Source organism: Urocitellus parryii, chromosome 3 (assembly GCF_045843805.1).
Source record: "Urocitellus parryii isolate mUroPar1 chromosome 3, mUroPar1.hap1, whole genome shotgun sequence".
NCBI classification, from domain to species: domain Eukaryota; kingdom Metazoa; phylum Chordata; class Mammalia; order Rodentia; family Sciuridae; genus Urocitellus; species Urocitellus parryii.
The window spans coordinates 4,748,052-4,773,560 of record NC_135533.1 but is presented as its reverse complement, the minus strand read 5'-3'; the positions used below and the strand labels follow the sequence as shown (position 1 = coordinate 4,773,560).

The 25,509-nt window shown below is 37.3% G+C and overlaps 1 protein-coding gene across 2 annotated transcripts in view; it reads right to left on the bottom strand.

Annotated features, from left to right (window-relative positions):
* Kmt2c (lysine methyltransferase 2C) overlaps positions 1-25,509 on the bottom strand; it is a 269,564-nt gene that overhangs the window by 75,733 nt on the left and 168,322 nt on the right. For both annotated transcript variants that reach the window (XM_026413840.2, XM_026413847.2), the window contains exons 15-18: positions 21,154-21,273; positions 18,732-18,848; positions 5,281-5,382; positions 4,915-5,019 (exon numbers count right to left, since the gene is read on the bottom strand). In XM_026413840.2, the coding sequence (XP_026269625.2) occupies positions 4,915-5,019; positions 5,281-5,382; positions 18,732-18,848; positions 21,154-21,273 (444 nt within the window). The remainder of the gene's footprint in view (positions 1-4,914; positions 5,020-5,280; positions 5,383-18,731; positions 18,849-21,153; positions 21,274-25,509) is intronic.

Sequence of the window (25,509 nt, the reverse complement as noted above, 5' to 3'; positions counted from 1 at the left end):
TATCATGCATTATTATCAATTTGGTACCAACTCTGAAAGCTCTCAAAAGACTCAAGTCCTGCATCACAATATAATAGCAAGCAAAAAATGTAAAAATTTCAGATTGTGTAGAATAAGAACATCTGAAAGCTCCCAGAAAGGAAAAAAAGAGAGTTAAATTCAAAGGAACAACTACCAGGATGGCATCAAGCTTTCCAATACCACAGATACTAAAGGAGAATAGGAGTTTCCAAATTCTGAAACGGGAAAATGTTTCAGCACACAATTCTTCACCTACCTAAACAAGCAACTTAGTAAGAAAGTAGAATGCCAATTAGACACAGGAGAACTCAAGCTTTCAGCTCCACCATACTCTTAAGAAAGTTCCTTGGAGATACATGGAATGAATTGAGGACACATACCAAGAAAAGGAAGACGCAGGATTTAAAAAGCAAGAAACCCACAGAACACGAGCCCAGGTTAAGGATGACAACACAGCCACACCCAGGAGCTTCTGGCACAGAGAAGAGTGGAACAATAGGTTCTGGAAGAAGGAGCACTATTCCAGGAAAAAAAGGAAATGACCAAATAATCTGATGTGATGGTGCATCTATAGCAGGTAAAAACAATGACAAAATAAGAATAGTCACTAATAATATTTGTCTTCTTGCTATCAAAAATTCCATGAAAAACAAAGTCACAGCATATTACTTAGTTCTGCAGCAAACATTTACTGAGTCATAATCAGCTTTATTAATATACATAGTAACAGCTATATTGGGAGAATGCTAGGGGGAGCCAGGGAGTGTAGGCTGAGTTAAATCAGAACTCATTTATTCAGATCAGGAAGTCAACAATCTCTAACACTGATAAGGTGGTAGCACTGGCTTATTATTAAGAATTATAGAATTATTTACAGGAACAGAGTCCCCAAAGGAATAGAAGTGGTTGCTTCAAGTGTGGGGTGAGAGTGAGACAGGGGCTGGAGGTTTAGCATGAGGCTTTTATTTGTTTTTTGGTGCTGGGGATTGAACCCAGGCGTACTTTATCACTAAGCTACCTCCCCAGTCTCCTTTTTTATTGTTTCCATATTTTTATTGGTGCATTACAGTTGTACCTAACGATGGGGTCTAATGTCACACAGTCGTACATGCACACAATAAAACAATATGATTTGACCAACATCATTCCCCAGTATTTCCCCTTTCTCCTCTCTTCTCCTCTCCTCTAGGTCTCTTTCCTGTGCTCTACTGACCTCCTTTCAATTTTCAAGAAATATTCCCCATTTTTCCTTTTTCCACTAGCTTCTACATATGCGAGAAAACATACAACCTTTATCCTTTTTTTTTATTTTTTGAGACTGGGTCTTGCTGAATTGCTAAAGCTGGCCTTGAACTTGTGATCCTCTTGCCTCAGCCTACCAAATCTGTGGGATTACAGGTGTGTACCACAGAGCCATCAAGGCTCTTGATTTTTTATTTTTAAAACATGTATGTGTATTACTTTGATATTCTGTTGGTTTTTAAAATTAGCCTTAGATTACCAAGTTATAATTTATCATTTACCCAAATTGAAAAAAGAGACTGGAAAAGCAGGGTAGCAGTCACCCAGTGTTTTCTGTAAATGGGCAGACAGTAAACACTCAAGGTTTTCTGGGCCATGTGTCTTTTGCAACTACAGAGTCTGCCATGGCTGAGCAAAAGCCACTGTAGACATATGTAAACCAAAGAGCACCACTATGTTATAAAGGAAGTTTATGTGCCAAAGTGGGCAGTGGGCCGGATGTAGCCTGCGAGCCATGGTACACTAACCCCTGCTTAGAACAGATAAAGTGGGAGGCAGATCTAAAATTGTACAATTTTTGAAATGGGTCTCCATTTCAAAGAAGCCTACTTCATGGTCCTTTATAGCCAAATTCTCTACTCAGTTTATGTTCTCTCTCTCTTTGGGGACAAGTGGGATGGGGATGAAACCCAGGATCCACTGCATCTAGGGAAGTGCTCCACCTGAGCCACTCCCGGTCCTGTATTCACTCTTCCTGGTGTAGCAGTCTGGTTTCCAGCCATGTCCACCGAAACTGCTGTGGCCGATCAAGACCTTCTGGCTTCCCAATACAATTGACATAGTAGTATGACTGTGCTACCATACTTTGTGTGTGTGTGTGTGTGTGTGTGTGCGCGCGCCACCATATTTGACACATGAGCATGGCTGTGCTGAACTGCCTCTGACCCTAGATGACAGATGTCTGCCATTGATTCATCTTTGTTCTATTGAACTGGTATAATCTTCATTTTTTAAAGCTCTTCGGGTTCTACTTATGGCACCATGTCTGAAGTTGTGACAGGTATGTTTCAGAATCTGCAATGAGTATCTGCTTCAGCTATGATGAACTGGGACCTGTCCTCTCTCCCATAATAAGAAACCAAGTAAATGACCAAAATGCATGAAACCACAGCTTTCAAATACTAGACACCATGGAGTACAAGACTGTGGTGTCTGAGAAGAAGGAAACATGTAAGGTCAGTCCTATGTTAATGTGTCTATAAACTTCTTCCACAACACTACCCAGGAAGGGACAGCCCTGGTACAAAAGTCTCACTGAGTTCAGAAGACATGGTAAGTTCAGAAAGGCTGAGGCAGTTAGAATTCGCAGGACAGAATACTAAAATGGAAGAAGCAATAGAATGAGAGCTCCGGAAATCTACACAGAACTCTCCTGAAGGCCCTGAATGACCACTGAGCTGCACGTGTACAAGGCAGAGCAAGGACCACAGGCAGTGGAAGAACAACCTCTAGGAGGCTCACACAGGACTAGAGACACATGATACCCAATCAGTCAAGAGTGTGAAGGCCCTGGGGAGGAGTGGTGGGATTCAGGCAACACCCAGCAAAGGCCATGTTTTAAGTAAGACTAAACCACTTCTAGAATGGCAGTTACCAAGGACTGCCTAGAGGGCAAAACAGTTTTCACAACACTAAGATGTAATTTGTCACTTGAACATTAATGCATGCACAATTCTACAGAGGTATTTTCCAAGGCTACATGATGAGTCACAACATCATTAATGTCATGCAAGTTATATTTTTATAGTTTTTATATATTTATAGTTTTATAAATGTATTTTTAAAACAAGTAATAAAATGTTATAAAATATTCCCAGTTTCAATTCCTAAGATGGCAGGTATTCAATAGTCAGAATCCTCATAAACAAACTTATTCAAGTAACTCTGAAGACTGTTAAGGGTTCTAAACCAAAAAGTTTTTGAGACTATCCACCTAACAATGGAGGCCCTCTAGACCAACCCAAGAAAGATTATAAGTGTATACACAAATAACTGCCTTCCACAACAAAAACTAAGCTGAAATAATTCACATCTCTACTATAGTTCCAGATATTCATAGATTTCACAATCACAGAGGTTTTAGTATTCTGTACTACTCAGAATGGTGTCAAGGGTACAAAAGGAGCCACACATACTTAGGAAAACAGACTTAAATCCTACCTCTGCCAGTAACCAGTGTTTGCAATGTACTGGCTGTCAGGTTTTAACTTATATAAGCTTTACTTCACCAATAAAAAGAGAATTAATTGTTGAAAGGGTTAAAAGAAATTCACAGAAGCTCTAAATATGAGTCTTATATCTGAACTTCTTCTAAAACTGCTACCAATCTTAAGCAAGAAAAGCTGTAAAGCATCAAGCCCACGGAACTTGAATTTCTATTTTGAAAGGTCTTATTCAATGACCTTAGATCAGAAATGTAAGTATTATAAAGTCAATTTAGAAAATTAGACTATAAAAGATGCAACGAAGAAATGAAACCCTGTTTTCTTCTAGGCACATATAATTCTATTTTTAAAACTAGCTTTATATAATGTGTATTGTATTTCTTTTTTGTTCAATATTCTATAATTTTTTAAAAGACTATATGAAATAAATGTACTAGTACTTGTACTTTGAATAGACTAATTGCACTTTTTCATTTTGATCCCTAAATTCACAAAAACCTATATTATCCAAGAAAATAAACACTGGTGTATATATCAGCAAAGAATTCCAGGGAGTACATGCTGATTTGTTCCCAATACTGACAACGTGAGCAAACAATGATGTAATGCAGTCATGAGTGCAGGGCAGCAGAGAAGCACTAAAGACCACTTGTAAGTTTGGGATGATTCAGCTGAGGTTCCTGCTCACACCAGGCAGACTTGGCTATGGAGCACACAGTGGATGCCTGTTCTACAGCTATACCTCCCTGCTTAATTTTAGTGACCATTTGTTACTTTATTCCAATGTATAACTTTTATTCACACTGAGTTATCAAAAACAGAATCTCAGTTCAACACTTGAGGTACTGAGACTTCCATATCTAAATGTATTTTTTAAAATAAGTATATGATTACTACATGAAAGGTTCCATAGTAAGTCTCTAACCTAAAAAAATGAAACTGAGTACTGCAAGCTCTTTATTACTATGGAAATACATTAAATATGTCTGTCTGTCTGTTTCTTTCAGCTTAAGTAGAAAATATATATGGGTGAGGGCTGAGGAAACTGAATGTGGGAAAGACCAGAATGGACAAATGAATTCTGACTACATACTTTAGTTGTTCTCAACTTTTGTGATCTATAGACAAAATAAATCAACTAAGCCTAATGCCTTAGCAATAAATAGTATAATTCTTCAAATGAAATGCTTATATTTTTGTTTTATTTTTTAAGATAATGGCATGAAATTCACACAATTTAAAACCACAAGTTAATAGAGCAGTCAAGTTCATGAAATAACACTTAAAAGTAATATTTAATGAATTTAAATATTATCACATACATATAACAAATACTTGATTAATTTTAAAGACTGGGAAACATAACTACTCAAATCAATTAAAGACAACATGCTTTTGCTAGCTCATTTCAAATCAGCACACTTACCTTAATACTGACACAGTATGGATGATAACACTGACCACACTGAGAACAAGCAAGTAGTCGTCCTTCTGCTCCTTGACCAAAACTGCCACAAACCACACACATATCCTGGAATCAAGAACACATGTATCTACTTGAGAGCAGTGATTAAGAATACACAAATTTTGGGCTGGGGATATAGCTCAGTTGGTAGAGTGCTTGCCTCACATGCACAAGGCCCTGGGTTCAATCCCCAGGACCACACGCACACAAAGAAAGAATACACAAATTTTATTTTTATTTTAAAAACACTTTAATAGCTTATCTTGTGTATGGGATAAAGTAGAAATGGACAAGGAAGAGTTCAAAAGTAAAAGATGAAGTTCAAACCTGATGCAAAGTGAACTTGTCACTACTAGAAAACAACACAACTGTATTGTGCATAGAGTTTTCTTCTTCATCCTTATTTGATGAAATATCTGCAGTAGACACCTACAACGAGCAAAATACAACAAATATGAAAGTTATATTTCTCATGGTATTATACTTAACTGGAAAGCTTTTTAAAAATTCACATCCAAGAAACAATTTTTGTGAAGATCTGTGCTAAGAATTCCAAATTATAGTACTAATGCCAAGATATTATCACAAAAGTATAGACAAGTCACATTTTTATTCCTCTAATATTCTCTTTAGAGTTGTTAAGTCCTTTAGATGAGGAAGAAGTCATAAACCTATATTTTATAATAACCTAATTACCCAGAAATTCTAATCAAGAACTATTTCTATATACACTATAACACTGTATTATATGTGTATACACATGTATTCCACACTAAGATGTGCTGTAAGCATAAAATATCTGAAAGTTTTCCAAGACTTAGTAACAAATTATAAGAAATGTACAAAGGGCTCATTACTCAACATACATGTCGAAATGGTAATATAGTAAAAATCAGTTAAATGATTTGCACGAAAATTAATTCTCGTCATCATAACTATTTAAATATGGCTAATGGGAAGTTTTTAATTATGAGAGGCTCCCATTATATTTCTATTAGACAGAACTGCTTTAAAATATTATTTTGAATAACTTTCAAAATTTCAGTATTAGCCTAAGGTTTATCAACCATGAATGCTTGTTTCTGGACTTGATTATATTTCATCAAATTGACCAGGGACCTAGTGGCTTGTTAATAACTTTCAGAGGGCTTAACATGAAGAAGCTCTGAATTACATACTGTAATAGAGAACAAGGAGGCCAAGATTAAAATCATAAAGCATGATCTTCTTCCCTTAAATAGGTTACAATCTAGCCTAGAAAGAGCAGAAACACAAGTTACACTAAAGGTCAAAGCATAAATAGAATTATTTTCTTGAGGAATGACTGTAAGAAGATTAAATAAAGGAATACATTACTGTAACATTTAAAATATAAATAATCTTAAAAGGAATTTTAATGGGCGGAATAATGTTTTATGACAGAATCAAAAGTAAGGGCAATTTAAAGTCAAACACTCTTATGGCTATGAGGGAAAACTGTAAGCAACCTCAGGATTCACCACTGAAGAATGAGTAAAAGTATGGCAAATCCAAACTGTAACAAATAATCAACATTATAAAATAGGCAGGTAGAAAACTTAGCACGCTTTACAAGCTGAGTAGCACAAAGAAATTATCAAAATGTTATTAAATTTTTAAAAGAAGGGTACGGTTGTGGCTCATGGGTAAGTTGCCCAGGCTGGCCTCAAACTTGCGATCCTACTGCCCAAGCCTGTACCACTCTGCCTGGTATCAAGATCTCTTTGAATTATAATTGCACATACAAGAAAGAATACAGTATTGTTTAGCTTGATAAACTATTGTTTTCATTTTATAATTTACTTGTTGACCTTTAGACTGCTAGAAAAATAAAACCTACTTCAAAGGTGAAGAAGCTCATCTTTGAGAAAACATATGCTACTGTTGTCTATACAGGTCATGATCTGATTTGTCCGAAAATGAGAGAATTTCAATTTTCCTAAACCAAGCCTAAGAGAAGAAAAAGTCATTATATAAACCTTACAAAAGTTGAGACTTTCCAAAAGAAGAGCAAACTAAACTGAGAAAAAACAAACCAATGATAATAAGACTAGAAATCCATGAAACAGCAACTTAAAGTAGAAATCAATGAAACCAAAAGCTAGCTAGAATATCAATAAAACTGATAATTCTCTAACAAGATTGATTAGGGCAAAAAAGAAGATACAAATTTTCAGTATGAGGAACAAGAAAGGTAACATCACTTTCTACAAACAACAAAGCACAAGAAAGAAATATTATGATCAATTCTATGTCTATAAATTTATCAACAGAATGCACAAAGAAAAAAAATTGTGGAGGGGGGTGGGTGCTGAGGAGGTAACTCAGGGGCACTCAACCACTGAGCCACATCCCCAGCCCTATTTTGTATTTTATATAGAGAAAGGGTTCTCACTGAGTTGCTAAGAACCTTGCTTTTGCTGAGGCTGGCTTTGAACTCACAATCCTCCTAGAGCTGCTGGGATTATAGGCATGAGCCACTGTGCCCAGCTTTGGACAAATATTTTCAAAGACACAAATGTACACAAAAACTAGATAACCCAAATTATGCCTATCAAACAAATTCAAATTTTACTTAAAAAACATGGAACAAAAAAAAAATATGGAGGTCAAGAAGACTTCAATAATAAATTCTATGAATATAAAGATGATAAATTTCCAATAATGTATCTTTTCTAGAAAACTGGAGATAATATATTCTCTCATGCATTCTATGAAGTCATCATTATGCTCATACCAAAATCAAAGAGTGCTTCAGCATATAAATATTCCAATCAACGTAATTTTCTATATTAAAGTGCTGTACACTTGAAATTTCCTAGAGAGGGGATCATAGGCATTTTTTACCACCATCATCACCAACAAAAAACAACTATGTGAGGTGATGTGTCCTGCTAATTAACTTAACTGTAATAATCATTTCATAATGTATATCAAAACATGGTTTATACCTTAAATATGTAAGCTTTATCAATTAAACAGCAATAAAACTGGAAAAAAATTAAAAAAAACATATCCTCATCTCTAGAGGGACAGAAAAACCTTTTGACACAATACAACACCCATTCCTATTTAATTTAATTCATCAAATTACCAACAGAAAGGTGTTTCATCAAACTGACTTACGATGTCTATTAAAAAGGAAAAATGAGGGGCTGGGGTTGTGGCTCAGCGGTAAAGCATTCGCTTAGCATGAGCGAGGGTCTGGGTTCAATCCTCAGCACCACATAAAAATAAATAAAGGTATTGTGTCCAACTACAACTGAAAAATAAATATTAAAAAAAGGAAAATGAGCTAACAGAATACTTAATGAGGAAAGACTAAATACTTTCTCTCAAACAAGGCAAAGATAATGATATTATTCCTATTCAATACTGTACTGGAGGTTGAAGGAAATGAGATATAGAATGAATAGAAAATTAGAAAGCCTCTAAAAGAAAGATACAACAGTTTATCTGCAGCAAACATGGTTCTATGTGTGGAAACTCTAATGAGTTCACAAAAAAGCAACTATAGAGAATTTAAATAAGGTTGTAGGATGTAAGATCAATACACAAAAATGTGCAGTATTCCTACATACTAGCAGTCAACAACCAAAATCTGAAATGAAAACTACATGACTTAAGGACAGATCTGAGAAAACATTAGAGATGTGTATAAAAACTATAGATCATGATTAAGAGAAATTAAAGACCTAAAGAAATGGAGAGAAACATATATTCTTGGGTTAAAGACCCAATGTGGTCAAAATGTCAATTTTCCCCAAACTGATCTATAGTTTGAAGGGAATTCAATCAAGTCTTTGTATGAACTGGAAAGCTAATTCTAAAATTCGAATAGAAATGGAAAAGGCCTAGTATAAAACAAAAAACTTGGAAAACATAGTAAATCAGTACAATACTGGCCCACAGACAGAAAAATCTATCAAATCATACAGCATAAAGATTCCAATAAAAATTCCAAACTAGGGTCACACATTCACGGTAAACTAATTTTTAAGAATAATACAGAGGTAAATCAGAGATATTATGTTAAAACAATTGAATATTCAATATGCAAAAGAATGAACTTTGATCTATAATCGTACTGTATACAAAAAATAAGTCAAATTGGATCAGTTTTAAAAATGCACCCAAAGCTATAATACTTCAAGAAGAAAACATTTCTGTGGTCTTCTATTATACAAATATTTCTGACCCCTAAAACACAGACCTATAGCAAAATAAAATAAAATAAACTTAATCAAAATTATAACATTCATTTTTGGAAAAGCATGGTTAATAAAATAAAAAGACATTACAGAATACTGAGAAAATATTTACTAATCATGCATATGATGAAGGACTTGCATCCAGAACACATAAAGAACCCTCAAAACTCAGGAAGTTAAAAAAAAAATACTGCCCAAAATTTCAATATGAACTGAAGACCTAAAGAGTTATATACCATATAATGGATAAATAAACATCTTAAAAACGGACATTACGATTCTCTAGGAAATATGAGTTCCTGTGAATTGGGACAGTGACATATGGGAGGAGTCTGAAGGGACTGGGGACATTGAACCCCAACATTCTGATGAGTTTATTTTGCCAGAAGTTGTTGAGTTCCCACCCTTAGCCATGACTGAGGCATCCCTATGCACACCCTCAGTGGCATTGGCTTCTCCACTTCCTGTGGAGGGAACTAATCTTGCTCTGCCTATGGAAAAAATAAAGACCTTTCATGATTCAGTTTCTCAGCATGAAAATGTTGACACTCCTTAGGACCCACCTCACCACTGTCTCCAGGCCTATAATTAGATCCAAGTCTAAGCAGTCCCCTAGAAGTAAGGTACAGAATGTGGCCCATGAGCAGGTTTACTACACTTCCAAGAAACTTCTTGAGTTTTCAAGTTCATACAAGTAGAGGTCTGGGGAACATGTTGTGAGAATGGATTTTAAGGATGTGGGATAATGGTGGAAGGAACATAAAATTACATTAAGCTGGATTTATTGATATGTTGCATTAAGCAGAGATTCTACATTTAACATAAGAGCTCAAAGTGTTAAAAAGGATTGTTTGGATGGTTGGCTGAAGTATGGATCCAAAGACGATCTACTGTAAATGAGCTGGAAAAGCCTGATATCTCTTGGTTTACTGTTGATGAAGGAATTCAGAGGCTCAATTGGAATCCTTCAGTCGATCTGTCAGGTACAACCTTCTCTCCCATAATGGGAGGGTCCAGAACATGTGCCCTTTACCAAAACTATAAGAAACAAATCCGTGAGGGGAGCACCAGCATCGCTGAAGAGCTCCGTTAGTGCTCTTCTTTGCATACCAGACCTTACTTGAGAGCTGAGGTCAATGAATTGGAGGACTTAAATGAGACGGGAACAATTGGATCCAGGGGAGGAAGAAGCCACGTGGCAGCACTCAATCAACAAAGACAGGCTGAACAGCAAGGGGAAGAAAGGACAAAATGTTCTACTCATGTAGATCTCTGACACTGGCTAATAATCATGGAGTTTCAGAAGCCAAATAGACGGGAAATCCACCAAATTCTTATTTGACTTAAATAAGCAGAAAAGTTCCAGGGCAAGGGTACAAAAGTCTGCCCTAGGTCATAACAACAGAGACTCAAGGCCCTTCCAAATCCACTTCCCAGATTTGAGTCAATTTATAGATCCCTTGAAGGAAGGAGAAGCCAGGTCCCCTTGAGGAAGAACTCAGGTACAGTAACAAAACTCTTTACAGTTAATCTTTCGCCCACCCTTCCCCAAAGGGATCTAAGGCCTTTTACTGTAACCTTTTACAGGGTAACTGTGCATTGTGGAAAAGACAATGATTAGACCTTTTGGGGACTATTAGACATTATAATTCTAGAAGACCCAAAATATCATTGTGGCTCTCTAGTAAAATAGGGGCTTATGGAGTTCAGGAGATCAATGGGGTTTTGGCCAAAGTCGGACTCACAGTGGGTCCAGTGGGCCCCCAAACTCATCCTGTGGTTATTTCCCCAGTCCTAGAATGTATGTATAATCAGGATAGATATACTTAGCACTTGGCAAAACTCCCACACTGGTTCTCTACCCTGTGGAGTGAGGGCTACTATGCGGGGAAAGGATAAATGGAAGCTCCTGGAGGTGCCTATACCTGGGAAAATAGCGAATCAAAAGCAATACTGCATCCCTGGAGGGACTGAAGAGATTAGTGCCACCATCAAGGACTTGAAGGATGCAGGGGTGGTGATTCCCACAACACCCCCATTAAACTCTCCTATTTGGCTTGTGCAGAAGACGAATGACAGTTGATTGTCATACGCTTAATCAGGTGGTGACTCCAATTGCAGCTGCTGTGCCAGATGTGGTTTATTTGCTTAAGCAGATTCATACATCTCCTGGTACCTGGTATGAAGCACTTGATCTGGTAATTGCTTTTTTGGTCCACCCCTGTACCTAAGGACTAACAGAAACAATCTGCTTTCAGCTGGCAAGGCCAGCAATGTACCTTCACTGTCCTTCCTCAGGGGTATGTCAACTCTCCAGCACTGTGTAACAGCTTAGTTCACAGAGATCTTGATCACCTTTCTCTTCCACGGGATATTACACTTGTCCATTATATTAATGACATTATGTTGATTGGACCTAGCAAAAGGTATCAACAACTCTGAACTTACTAATGAAGTATTTGTGTATCAGAGGATGAGAAATAAAGCCCACTAAAATTCAAGGGCCTTCAACTTCAATAAGTTTCTGGAAGTCCAGTGGTATGGGACCTGTTCAGATATCCCTTGTAAAGTAAAGGATAAGTTGTTGCCTCTGGCCACTCCTACAAATAAGAAAGAAGCACAACACCTGGGGGGCCTACTTGGATTTTGGAAGCAGCACATTCCTCACTTGGGTGTGTTACTTTGGCCCATCTAGCAAGCAACTAGAAAAGTTTCTTCTTTTCAGTGGGGTCCAGAACAGGTGAAGGCTCTGCAACAGGTCCAGGCTACTCGGCAGGATACTCTGCCACTTGGGACATATGACCTAGCAGATCCAATGGTACTTGAGGTTTCAGTGGTAGATAGGGAAGCTGTCTGGAGCCTTTGGCAGGCCCCCACAGATCAGTCACAGAGGAGGCTATTGGGATATCGAAGGCCCTGCCATCATCTTCAGACAACTACTCTCCCTTTGAGAAATAGCTCTTGGCCTGCTACTGGGCCTTAGTGGAAACTGAATGCTTGACCATGGGCCACAAAGTTACTATGCGACCTGAGCTGCCCATCATGAACTGGGCATCATGAAATGGCCAGATGGGTGATTATACACAGATTCATGGGTCATAGCCAATGATTTGATTGGCTGGTCAGGGAACTGGAAAGAAAATAATTGGAAAATTGGTGACAAGGATATTTGGGGAAGAGATACGTGGACAGAAGTCTATGAATGGGCAAAGAATGTCTCATGTAAATGCCCACCAAAAGGTGACCTCAACAGAGGAGGACTTTAACAATCAGGTAGATAGGATGTCCCAGTCTGTGGACAGAAGACAACTTCTTTCCCCAGCCACCCCTGTCATTGCCCAATGAGCTCAGAACAAAGTGGTCATGGTGACAAGGATGGCGGTTATGCATGGGCTCAGCAGCATGGACTTCCACTCACCAAGGCTGATCTGACTACAGCCACTGTTGAATGCCCAATTTGCCAACAGCAGAGATGAACCCTAAGCCCCTGATAAGGCATCATTCTGAAGCCAGATTTTCAGATAGGTAGTTAGTGTAGCTAGGTAAATCGGGTCTAATATCGAGTAAGATAAATAAAATGGAAACCATTATCAAGAATAGAATCCAGGAAAGCAGATCAGCACTTGAGGAAATTGAAATGTTAATGTCCTCAAGGCCCAGAACCCATCCTAAGGAACTGTTAATGAAGCAGCTCCCAGCAAACAGGGAAGTGCTAATCAAAAGCCACCCCCGGCCCTTTCTACCCAGATGACTCCTCCAGCCCACCTATCTCCCACCATTTGGGCCTTCCCACCTGCATTCTATCACTGCAAGATAAAGGGAAACAAAAGACAGGAGTATGGGAAGACTAATAGAAGACTATTATAAAAGAGGGAAGACCTCCCCCTTCCACAGATTCCCCCTTTGGGTCCCCTTCTTCCTCTGGGGAGAAGGCTTTCTGCTGTCCTTTAATAAAGCTTCTACTTTCCACTCTACACTTGCCTCAGCGTGCTCCTCTGGTATCATACTTCAGCATTCGGGGAAGCAAGGACTTGTCACTAGTAAACAGTGGTAACAATTCTCCAGAGAGATCAGCCATCAACCTGGTGGCAAGTGGAAGGGGCAGCATTTGTCCTGACTGAAACAGACACTTATTCTGGGTATGGACTTGCCTTACCTACACGTAATGCTTCAACCAAAACCACCATCCATGGACTTACAGAATGCCTTATCCATCGTCATAATATTCCACACAGCATTCCTTTGGACCAAGGAACTCACTTCACAGCCAAAGAAGTGAGGCAATGGGCACATGCTCATGGGATTCACTGGTCTTATCATGTTCCCTGTTCCCCACCATCCGGAAGCAGCTGGTTTAAAATAGCGATGGAATGGACTTTTGAAGATACAGTTATAGTGCCTGCTAGGTGGCAACACCTTGCAGGGTTGGGGCAATGTTCTCCAGAAGGCTTTCCATACTCTAAATCAGTGTCCACTTTATGACACTGACCAGTGCTGAAATTCATGGGTCCAGGAATCAAGGGGTGGAGGCAGGAATGGTACCACTCACCATTACCTCTAGTGACCCACCAGAAAAGTTGTTGCTTCCTATCCCTGCAAACTTATGCTCTGCGGGCCTAGAAGTCTTAGTTCCAAAAGAAGAAATGCTTCTGCTGGGAGGTATAACAATGATTTCATTAAAATGGAAGTGAAGACTTCCCCCTGGTCACTTTGGGCTCCTCATGTCTCTGAGTCAACAGACTAAGGAGGGAGTTACGGTACTGGCAGGGATGATTGATCCATATTACCAGGGAGACACTGGACTATTAGTTCACAATGGAGGTAAGGAAGCATACTACTGGAATGTAGGAGATCCTTAGAGTGTTGCTTGGTATTACCCTGTCCTGCTATCCAGGTCAATGGGAAACTACAACAACCGAATCCAGGCAAGACAACAAATGTCTCAGACCATTCAGGAATGAAGGTGTGGGTCACACCTCCAGGGAAAGAGCCAAGATGTGCCGAGGTGCTTGCTGAAGGTAGAGGGAATAAAGAGTGGGTAGCAGAAGAAGGTAATCCTAAATACAAACTATAGCCATTAAGAATATGTTTGTACATAGTTACACATGCAATAAAATGATATGTTTGTTACTCTGTTATTCATCAAGTAATAGAATACTGATTGACTTAACATTAGGGCTTAAAGTAACTGTTTTTGTTTTCCTTATACTCTAGGGAATAACAGTACTGCATATTCCATTATACAAAGATTAGTTATGTTAGTTGGAGTTGTCACCTTGTTATTGTGTTTATTTGGAGATTAAGTATGATATAAATAGTCAGGTTTGGACATCAAATTGACAAGATGTAGACTAGTAACAGTTAATTTGAATTGTCAACTTGATTGGATTAAGAGATACCAAAGATCAAGAGGCATTGTCAAAGAATGATTGGCATATATGATAGCAAACTCAAGTGCAGCCCCTCCCTAAGTGTGGGCAGCACCACCCAAAAGGATGGTGGCCTGGATGGAATAAAAGTTGGAAGAACAAGGAAGCAGCAGCAGATAGAAGCTCAAATCTTCTTGAATGGATCTTAATTGTGCCTGCGATCACCTGAAGCTATCAGACTCTTCCCTCCTTCACTCTTTCAAAGTGATCTCTGCCAGTGAATTCTCCAGGGAGTTCCCAGAAGCCTTTGATCTTGGGCTGGGGTAGCATCTTTGAACCCTCTTGTTCTGAGGCTTCAACCTTTTACAGTGTGCAGCTACTGGTTCCTCCAGTTCTCCACCCTACAGATGGTCATAGTGCACACTCCAGCTTCTGGTTCTGTAAGCCAATCTAATAAATCCATTTTTCATAATCTTACTTCCTGTTGATTTTGTTCCCTAGGGAACCCTGATTAATACATTGTCACCTCCTTATGAGAATGGCTAAATTAAGAACAACCAGCTGCCACAGCCTTGCCACCACCGGAGGTTTATTCTCAGTGTGCCACCACTTGCTGTAACTGCTACCTGGAGATCTACTGCCAGAGTGCATGCAGGTTTGGTTGCAGCGACCACCTCCATCTTGGGATACCAGCCAGGGCCTGGGGGACCAAGGTGCCTTTAGGTTTGCTGCCACCGCCATCTTGGGATGCAGCCAAATTTGGAGACACTGACCAGGACCTAGAAGTCCAGCATTGAGGTGCCTATGGGTTTGGCTACAACTGAGGTCTTCCTGCTGGGAGTGCTAGTGACCACCATCTTACTGCTTCATCCTAGGGTCACCCCTTTGTGTGAGTACACCCCTGGTGGTCTCAGCAAATTGGAACATCATTGAGTTCTTAAGGCTGCAGTGAGGTAGAGCCTGTGATATCTGAAGCCCAAATCTGTCAGATAGTGACTGAATTGTCTTGGATCAGTCTGGGCCAGATGGTCCTGTGAAAAGTTGGAGAATTTTGCCCAGGGGAAGCACAGGTTGGAGAGACTGGAGGGAGCCAGGCTCTCCCAAGTTCCACGGTCCTGAAGTACTCAGGGACGGATGGGGCTGGCTACATCAGGTTGGAGGGTTGGAAGATGGTGTGAGGTCATCTTGCTATCAGCTCACCCATCCAGGCAGTCCACCACCCACCAGACTAGAACTCCTCTCTTTCACTCTTTTCTATTAATTTTTACTTCTATCTTCTCTCCTCCCTCAATGGAATAACATCCTACATTACTTCAGATTGTGCTTTGTCCACCATTTGAAATTATGAACCCTTTTAGCAAACTTACTTTTTCATACTGTAGACAATGACTATTGCTATCTCCAAGAGACTCACCTCATAGGCAAAGACATCCACAGACTGAAGGTGAAGGGATGGGAAAAAAACATGTCACTCACATGGACTGCGTAAATAAAAGCAGGGATTTCCAAACCTTCATATCAGATAAAGTGGACTTCAAGCCAAAAGCCACAGTTAATCAGAAGGGACCAAAAAGAACATTTCATACTGCTTAAGGGAATTATACATCAAACATAGTAATCATAAATATTTATGCACCAACAATGGAGTACTTATATACATCAAACAAACCTACCTCAATTTCAAGAATCAAACAGACCACAACACAATAATACTGGATGACTTTAACACACTGCTCTCACCACTGGATAGATTCTCCAAACAAAAACTAAATAAAGAAACTATAGAACTAAATAATACAATCAATGATTTAGACTTAAAAGACAGAATACTTCATCCATTAACGAGTAAACACACTTTCTTCTCAGCAGCACACAGATCCTTCTCTAAAATAGACCATATCTTATGCAAGAAAGCAATAATTAGCATATACAAAAAATATAGATAATAACTTACATTCTATCAGATCATAATGGAATAAAATTAGAAACCCAACTATAAAGTAAAAAATAGAAGATACTCAAACACCTGGAGACTAAATAATACACTACTAAATGATGAATGGGATAGCAGAAGAAATCAAGGATGAAATAAAAAATACGGGACTCAGTTGGTAGAGTGCTGGTCTCACATGCATAAGGCCCTGGGTTCAAGCCCAGCAACACACCAAGAAAAAAAAGAAAGAAAGAGAGAGAGAGAGAGAGAGAGAGAGAGAGAGAGAGAGAGAGAGAGAAAGAAAGAAAAAATACTTTGATGTAAATGAGAATCCCAATACAACATATTAAAATCTCTGAGATGCTATAAAGGCAGTACTGAGAGGAAAGTTCATTATATTGAGCTCATTCATTAAAAGATTAAAAAGTCAATGAATAAATGACCTAATATTAACATCTCTAAGCCCTAGAAAAAAGAGGAACAAATCAACATCAAAAGCAGTAGTTAACAGGAAATAATTAAAATGAGAGCTGAAATCAAATGAAAGAAACAATTCAAAAAACTGACAAAACAATTTTTTCAAAGAAGCCAACTTTTTAAGTTGATAAACCCCTAGCTACAGTATATATACAGAAAACTCAAATTACTAAAATATGTGATGTTGGGCTGGGGATATGGCTCAAGCAGAAGCATGCTTGCCTGGCATGTGCGAGGTGCTGGGTTCGATCCTCAGCGCCACATAAAAATGAAATAAAGATGTTGTGTCCACCAAAGACTTAAAAATAAATATTAAAAAAATTTTCTCTCTCTCATAATGGACACTACTATATCATATCATAATGGACACTACTATAATATCAAAGATAATTAGAAGCTGTTTTGAAAAGTTATGCTCCAATAAAATAGAAAATCTTGATGACATCAACAAATTTCTAGGGACATATGATCTAATCATAATGGACACTACTATAATATCAAAGATAATTAGAAGCTGTTTTGAAAAGTTATGCTCCAATAAAATAGAAAATCTTGATGACATCAACAAATTTCTAGGGACATATGATCTACCCAAACTGAATCAGGACATACATAATTTAAACAGATTGATTTCAAGCAATGAAATAGAAGATGCCACCAAAAGCCTACCAATCAAGAAAAGCCTAGGACCAGATAGATTCTCAGCCGAATTCTACAAGACCTTCAAAGGAGAACAGGAACTGCTCACAAATGCAACGGCCTGGATGAACCTCAAGATATTTATGCTCAATAAAATAAATTAGACCAGAAAGAATATGTTCTACATGATTTCACTTATCTATAATTCTAGAAAACAAAAACTTACTCATATGAGGGAAATTAGATAAACCACTGTTTGGGGATAAAGACTGGTATAAAGCATGAGTGAGGCAGAGGGTCCTACAGAAACTTTGGAGAATAAATGCATTTACTGTTTTGATTGTATTGTGGTTTTCCAGGGTATATACACGGCAATACTTGCAAAGTTATATATCATATTTGTAGCCTTATATCAAGTATACATCAATAAGCCTGTTTTTTTAATTTGCATCTTTTAAAGAAAGACCAGAATCCAAGTTTTCTTTCTTCTTGTGCAACTATAAAATTGAATAATTTCGCCTTTCTTGAAACAAAAATCACATTTAGAATTTTTAAAACAGTATTTCAGTGAAATAGTAAATTTACTACATTAAATATTAGCCAATATTTATCAAACACATTTTAATATGCATTTGTAGAAAATTTTATGAAGGGCCAATGAGTAAATATTTATCAATCCAAAAATATGCCAAAGGCAGCCATAAAACTGTTTAGAATCCATATTGATCTGCAAAAATTACAGTTTCTTCTATAAGCCTTATTATAACATGAGAGCAACACCAATCAAAAACTCAAAATGCCAACCTAATAAACTTTTCAGAGCTCTATTAAACAACACAATATAATGTGTTGTTTGATTTAAAAAATAAATAAATAAAAGAGCAAAGATATTCCATAATGGTTCTTAGGGGAAGGTTGGCATAGAAAGAGTCAACAAGAATGAGAAAAATAACATAAAAGAAAAGCTAACCTGAGGTTCAAAACAACAAGAAAAAAAAGTAGAGATACAGTAAAATTTCAAGAAGTCAGCCTGTTTATGTGACTCTTAGGATAGAAATAACTTGCTACAAATGACATTATCATTAGTTGACATTTAAAGACCATAGCAAATATAAATAAAATAAGTCTCACCCCAGGTAGAACAACAGCTCCGAGTCCACCTTTTAATTTGGACCTGCCTCTGCCACCTCGTCCTGACAGGCCTGCACCGCGAGGCCTCCGCTTGCCTGGGAATCCAGAGCCCCGGCCCTACATAACAGATGAGGGTAAGTCAACAATCTGGAAGAGCCCAAAGAAATGTTTAGATCCAAATGTGAGATACAACATTAAATTCAATGTTACACAGATACTTGCCTCTCTTTTATTCTGATTAGATGACACATAATAAAAGATAAGTCTTATGTACCCTTTATGTATTCCACAACTTAAAACTTAAGTATAAAATATTGATATAATCTTGGAATCAAAGGTTGTGCCTTTTCTGTGTGTGCATGTTCTCCCTCAGCAGGCCTTGGCATTACTTTTTCATCTCCTGTTCCTACATTCTGCATGGCTAGCAGAGCCACACCTCATCCAGTTTTTTTTGATGTACAACATTCATATTCAATGAAAAATAGGTAGAAGGAAAGACTCTGGACAACTGGTCTCTCAGGGATAATAATAATATCTAGTGTTTATGGAGTAGTTACTATGTCCTGATCCAAGCACTTTTTACTCTCAATGAACCCATAGAGGAGATGCTTGGTTTATTAACCCCACTTCAGAGATAAATGTAATGAGATCTAAAAACTTCAAGTTACTTGTCACAGGAGCAAATCTGGCTCTAGTCCCTATTTTTTAACTAGTATTCTGCACTGCTAATTTGCATGAAATTTCATTATTGCTAGTGTTAAACTACATTCTTACTGTCAAAATTAAGTCAATTTCCTGGATTATTCATAGCTATCCTATGAAGTGAACATGTCAGCTTCATTTTACCATAGTATTAAGGGGGAAAATTATTTAAAGATTATGGGAAAACTGAAAAAAAAAAGGGTTAAAGTTTTGCTTTAAATAAACTTAAAATGAGAATTATTTATTGGACATTTTACTCAACACATGAAAAAGTTCCTATGGGAAAACATGTTAAATTCCCTAGTATTTTAAAAATGTAAGTACCAGAGTTTGGGGTTCCCCCACCTTGTTTATTCTCTGACTTATGTATCATTCCTGGGGGGAAAATGGCATTTATACAAATACATATATTATATACACTTAAAATTGTTAAAATAATCAGAAAAATTCTTTCTGATGTTTTCCCCTAATGATTTAAATAATACCTCTTCAATCGATGTCACTTGGCAGATGTGCTGAACTCATTTCTCATTTAGTAGAATAGTTTCCAGTCAAAACTGATGGTGATGTTGCGAGAATAACATACACATACATACACACACACACACACACACACACACACACACACACACACACAAACAAAGGCAAGGAAGGTTGTTTTCCCCTTTGATTTTAATTAATATAACTGCTTTCCAGGTTTCAAATTGTCTCTCCTTGTCTTCTCTTACTCTGTCTCCCCTAGGTCCTCTGAGACAAAGGTCCATCAGCTTCTTTGAAAAGGGATGGACAGGAAGAGGTTGGACTGGACAATTTTTTGTAAAAGTAGTATAGAAGATTTCATTGAAGTTAAAAGGCACTAATTAAAAACCAGGGCAACAGTCATCTCTGAATTTATTTTCCCTAATGTCAAATAATGCAGATAAGAAAGTATTCAAAAACTGACAGCATTTGCTGTAAAACTGTCAAACTAATCATCTTTTACATGCTCAAAACAAATACTTAAATACTTTCCAATATCTGGGTAAGTTAAAAAACAGTTCTGATCACAATAGAAAATAAAGTACAATCTATAATCACTGAAATCCTTCATCAGTCTAAATATTAAAGACTTATTCCAAAATTATATAAAATATAGAACATGAAAAAAATTATATTCTATACCCAATTATATTTCAAGTTTTGAGATGACTGATATTGTTTCAAATTGATGTTTTCCCTTCAAAATGTATCATTAACTTACTTCAAGGACTAGAAGAATCATCCACCAATGGCATGGAAAAAAGCTCTATGATTCTGAGGTTAACACAATGAAATCTGATGCAATTCTGGTACTTCTCCTCCCTTAATACATAATAGATTAATGGAGCTTTTCCCTCTGTTCTTTTCTAAGGAACAGAAATGTTATGATGTCATGAAGAAACAATTCCTTGATCATGGAGTGACCTGTGTGACAAGGACTTCCCCCTTACAGAAACACTGCCTAGTAACTAAAGGAGTTAACCATAAACAGAGTCACTAAAAATTACACTTGTAGAACTACAATTAACTCTCGTATTCTAGCTCTTACAATGAAAGCATATTATTTCTTTAAGAAATTTTAAGATTTAAAAAGTGGCTCTGAAAGCTAAATCTAGAAAAGACAGGTTTGATTCTTAACATCCAATAGGACAAAACAAACCAGAAAGAAATGATACATGAATGTAAATGCAATTTTATTTACCACTTTGATGCTCCAAATGGCACTGCCAGGAAGCTGCCTGGGTTTAAAAATTTCCCGACCTTCTGAAATGTCTGGGGACCAGGAAGGTGGGCTCACTGTATTATGGGTACTCCAAGCCCCCTAGGATATGGCAGGTGAGAAAATAGATGTATAAAACTTAGCAACATAAAAGATCAAAGCCAGCAACTAAGGAATCTTAGAACAGCAAAAACAAATGCAAACGTATGGAAATTTAGGACATATTGCTTCAAGATAGGGAAAACAAACTTATCACAGTGACTTCATACTTATATGTTTGCAGCTATAATTTACATTAAATATTTTATTCTGGTTGAAACATCACTATAATAAGACATTAAAAATCGAGGTTTATATGACACCAACAGTGACTCATAAACTACAATAATAGCACACAAAAAAGTCAGTCACATGAAGAATCAATAGAAGAACTATTTGGGGATATTTTCTTCTGTCAAGTATCACTGTGCTGAAAATGTCAAACTGCTAACATCAAAGAATGTGATATCCTATTATAACCAAATCAGTAGGCCAAAAAATGCAATCAGAAACATGAGTGATCAATAAATGTACACACTTTAAACCATGAAATGTTAGTATGTAACATTGAAATGCAAATAACAAAATCTTAGTGTTTAGTAACACTTCCTTCAAATGGTCATTAGTTGTAAATTTTTATTTTTTATTTAGTAGCATGAATATCTTATAAATAGGGACAAAATTTTATGAAAAGTGAGGAAATATTCAAGCAAATTGTCCTAAATTTGCAAATTAAAATGCCTAAAGTACCTAATAAACTACATGGGAAATAGTCTTAAAAAGAAAAAAAAAAACAGGTTAAAAAACAAAAAAAAACTAAGGCATTATACTTCCAAGTAAGCAACATTCATTAATAATCTAGAATTAATCTGATGAAGATGATAAAGAGCATAAAGAAAAATGTTTAAATTTTCTCCAGGAAAGTAACTTTCAGAGAGGGAAAAAAGAAAAATCAAAACAACTAAGAACTTATTTTGTATTTGGTAATTCAATGATATGTGCTATTAACTTTAATAACCAAAACTAAAGACATTGTTCACAGTACTTACCAGGTTTCTAGATTACCAAACTAAATAAATAAGAATACCATTAATTACATAAAAATGACACATGAATTAAAACAAGAAACACGAGTTTTGACTATTCCACTTAGGAAGAAAGATGGTTAATGAAATAACAGTGTTTTGAAGGAAAAAAAAAACATAGGAGGGAGAGACTGGTTTCATTTTTAATTCATAAACTATAGCCACAACCATTTTAAGCCCATTCAACACATTATCTCCAGCACAAACTACTGTTTGGTCTTCAGTCATATTCTGGGTTTTTTCCCAGACCATCCAATCTCTAACCCAGCTTTTTCCACACTCAGCTTACCAGAGATACACCACAACATGAGAACCATCTTGGATGAACCTTCAACTGTGTCTCTGGTCCCTACTGTGCTGGTTCAGAGACTCTGGTAATCACTATGCAGCAAAAGTCCTTTCTATTCTTATTTTAATCAAGCCCTGACATCTGCACACAGCTCTGCTGCATTTTGTGGCAGCAGCACATTCACAGGTACTGCCCACCCTGCTGATCTTTCTCCATCTCATATGCATATTCTTCCTCCACCTGACTCCTGAAGTGCTAGAGCTTCCCAGGGATGAAGCACAAATTTTAAATAGTATCATCCTCTTCCCACCACTCCTTCAATCCAGTCATCACCAAGACTAGAACCTCTGAGCTTTGTCTCAGGTCTATGCCCTGCACTGCCACTGCCAGCAGCCTCCTACTGGCTCCCACCCTCTTACCCCACCCCATGCAACCACCCACTAGGTTTTATACTTCCTGCCCACTGAGGTCTCCTCCAGTTCTTCGCCCCTGGTCCATCTGCCCCCAGCAGCCAGAGGAAGTTTCCAGAAACATAAGTCTCCTCCAGCACATCACTATTGTATCTTGAGCCCTCTGACTGCTCCTCAGTGCACTGGAATACAAACCACCCTCATCCTCATCCTATGGACACATCTCCCTGCTGGTAAACCAACCTAGCTACCCTGGCTTCCTTGCTGTCCTTTAAACATGCCTAGCTCTTCCCAATCATGGCCCAACAGACTTAGAACCCTTTGCTACTCCAGCTCTCCATGGCTACTTCAACTTCTGCTCCTGCTCCTCCTCCTGCAGGTCAGGCATTGAGCACTGCCAGTCCAGCAGGCCTTCCTCAGCATTGCAAATAAGCCATCAGCTACTTCCCTCACCACATCTGTGGCATCAACAACTAAGGTGTCTCACTGCTTGTAACATTATTTAGTTGCACAGAAAGCTGGGGCAAGAAATAATTAACTTTACTTCTCTCAATATTGCCACTGGCTTTTCTAGGAGGATATGAGTGCTCATCTCAAATTTCTTTTGGTATATCTTTTAGTGTGATGTCTGTAGACCATTCTCAAGATACATAATAAAAAGTCATACTCTAAGATAAAAATAATATTGATTTTTTTCATGAATAAGAATTTTCTTGTGATTATGTATTATTCATCACAATTTAAAAGTTAGCTTTGATGCAAAACTATATTTCATTTCCAAAAGCATTTACATTTCATATAACATGGATAAACCAGATGAAGGGCTTTATAGATCAAGAATGTTTGGATGCCATTTTGGTGATAACTAAGAAACTACTCAACTGCTATGAAGAATTTATATAATAAAAGCTTGGGTAATTACACTATGAATTTTAATAAGTATATTATCATAAGACATTGGAAGACAGATTATGTGCAATTTTATAGTAACTAAAGCAAATTATGATTATATATACATATTTTGACAAAGAAGAAATCACCTAAAATATTCTTTAAACCTTAAAACCGAAATACAGTTGTAATTATCAAACTTTAGTTATAAATTATCCCTCAGATCTCAGCTTTGATCAAACAGAACTTGCACAACCATTCAAAAAGGTTGGCCCCATCTGCACCTTATGTGCTCTGCAGTGGCACAGCAGCACCCTGTCCTGGCCCTGTTCCACAGCACTCACCCCTGACCAATCTGGAGAAGAAGCCATGCTGTTTTTGTTCTCTGCTAAGTTCTCTGTTCAGCAGCTATTCAACACTTTTTTTTTTCCTTCTGAGAATCTATTGTCTTTTTTGGCATGAATGTATATATGAATTAGTTCATCAGTAAACAATGTACTATACTATAAAATACACTAATCCTACCAATAGTATCTTGAGCCCTCTGACTGCTCCTCAATTCACTTGGAATACAAAACACCCTCATCCTCATCCTATGGACAAATCTCCTTTGTTTTTGGATTTCCTTGCACATTTAAAAAAAAAAAAAAAAAAAAGGCAATCTATCCCAAGGTACTCTATATATGCTCTTAAACTACCAAAGGGTTAATATGACTAACCCTTATATCCCAAGTTCAATTCTGCAAATATGTCAATACAATTGACACGGGAACATTAACATAGGTCAGAAATCGTAGAGTTTATGTATATTATTGTAACTGCTATGATAAAATGATTAGGATATATATGAGTTTTCATAGGTGTTCCACATCTGGGAAGATGAGACAAAATATGTTACTCTAAAAGGTAATAATCAGGAGACTATAAATTATAGAGAGCTAAATAGAATCAATTTATTACAAATCCTAAAAAATTTTTAAAATGCCATCTGGCAGAGACTGAATTAGTTCTGAAGAATAAGTATTTAACCTCAAAAATTATTCAAAGTTAGCATTAACCTTCTTTCTCCTTGTGGCCAATAGCGCAGGTAAATTTACCAACCAAGTAAGTACATAGGAATCACAAGTCTATGGGGTAGAAATCAAGATAATGGCAGATATGACCAACTCTCTATTAAAAGTCAAATTCTACTGCTGGTTGTTAAATGTAACCAATGTCACTACTAGAGTCCAAGACTACCTTCAGTTTTAGGAGCAGCCAGAGGCAATCTGGTGCCTCATGGGCAACTTCACACCTTTAAGTCCAGCCTGCACCATCACCTCCCCATCCCAACATTCTCTGCAAAGCCAACACAATTATAAAACACCCAGCGAAACTGAGAGAAAGTAAAAACAACTAAAAAGGTAGAGAAGAAAGGGAGATAACAGTAAAAAACAACAACAACAACAAAAAAAACACAACCATAAGAGTTTGTCATTTGCCTTTTTGGTAAATACATTCACTCACATCTAGACCTCATTTTTGTGTCTTACATTTTTTTTTAACATAAAAAAAGTCTCAAATACTGAGTTCAGTATTAAACAGAATGAGAAATCACACCTGATCTTAATTATATGACACTATA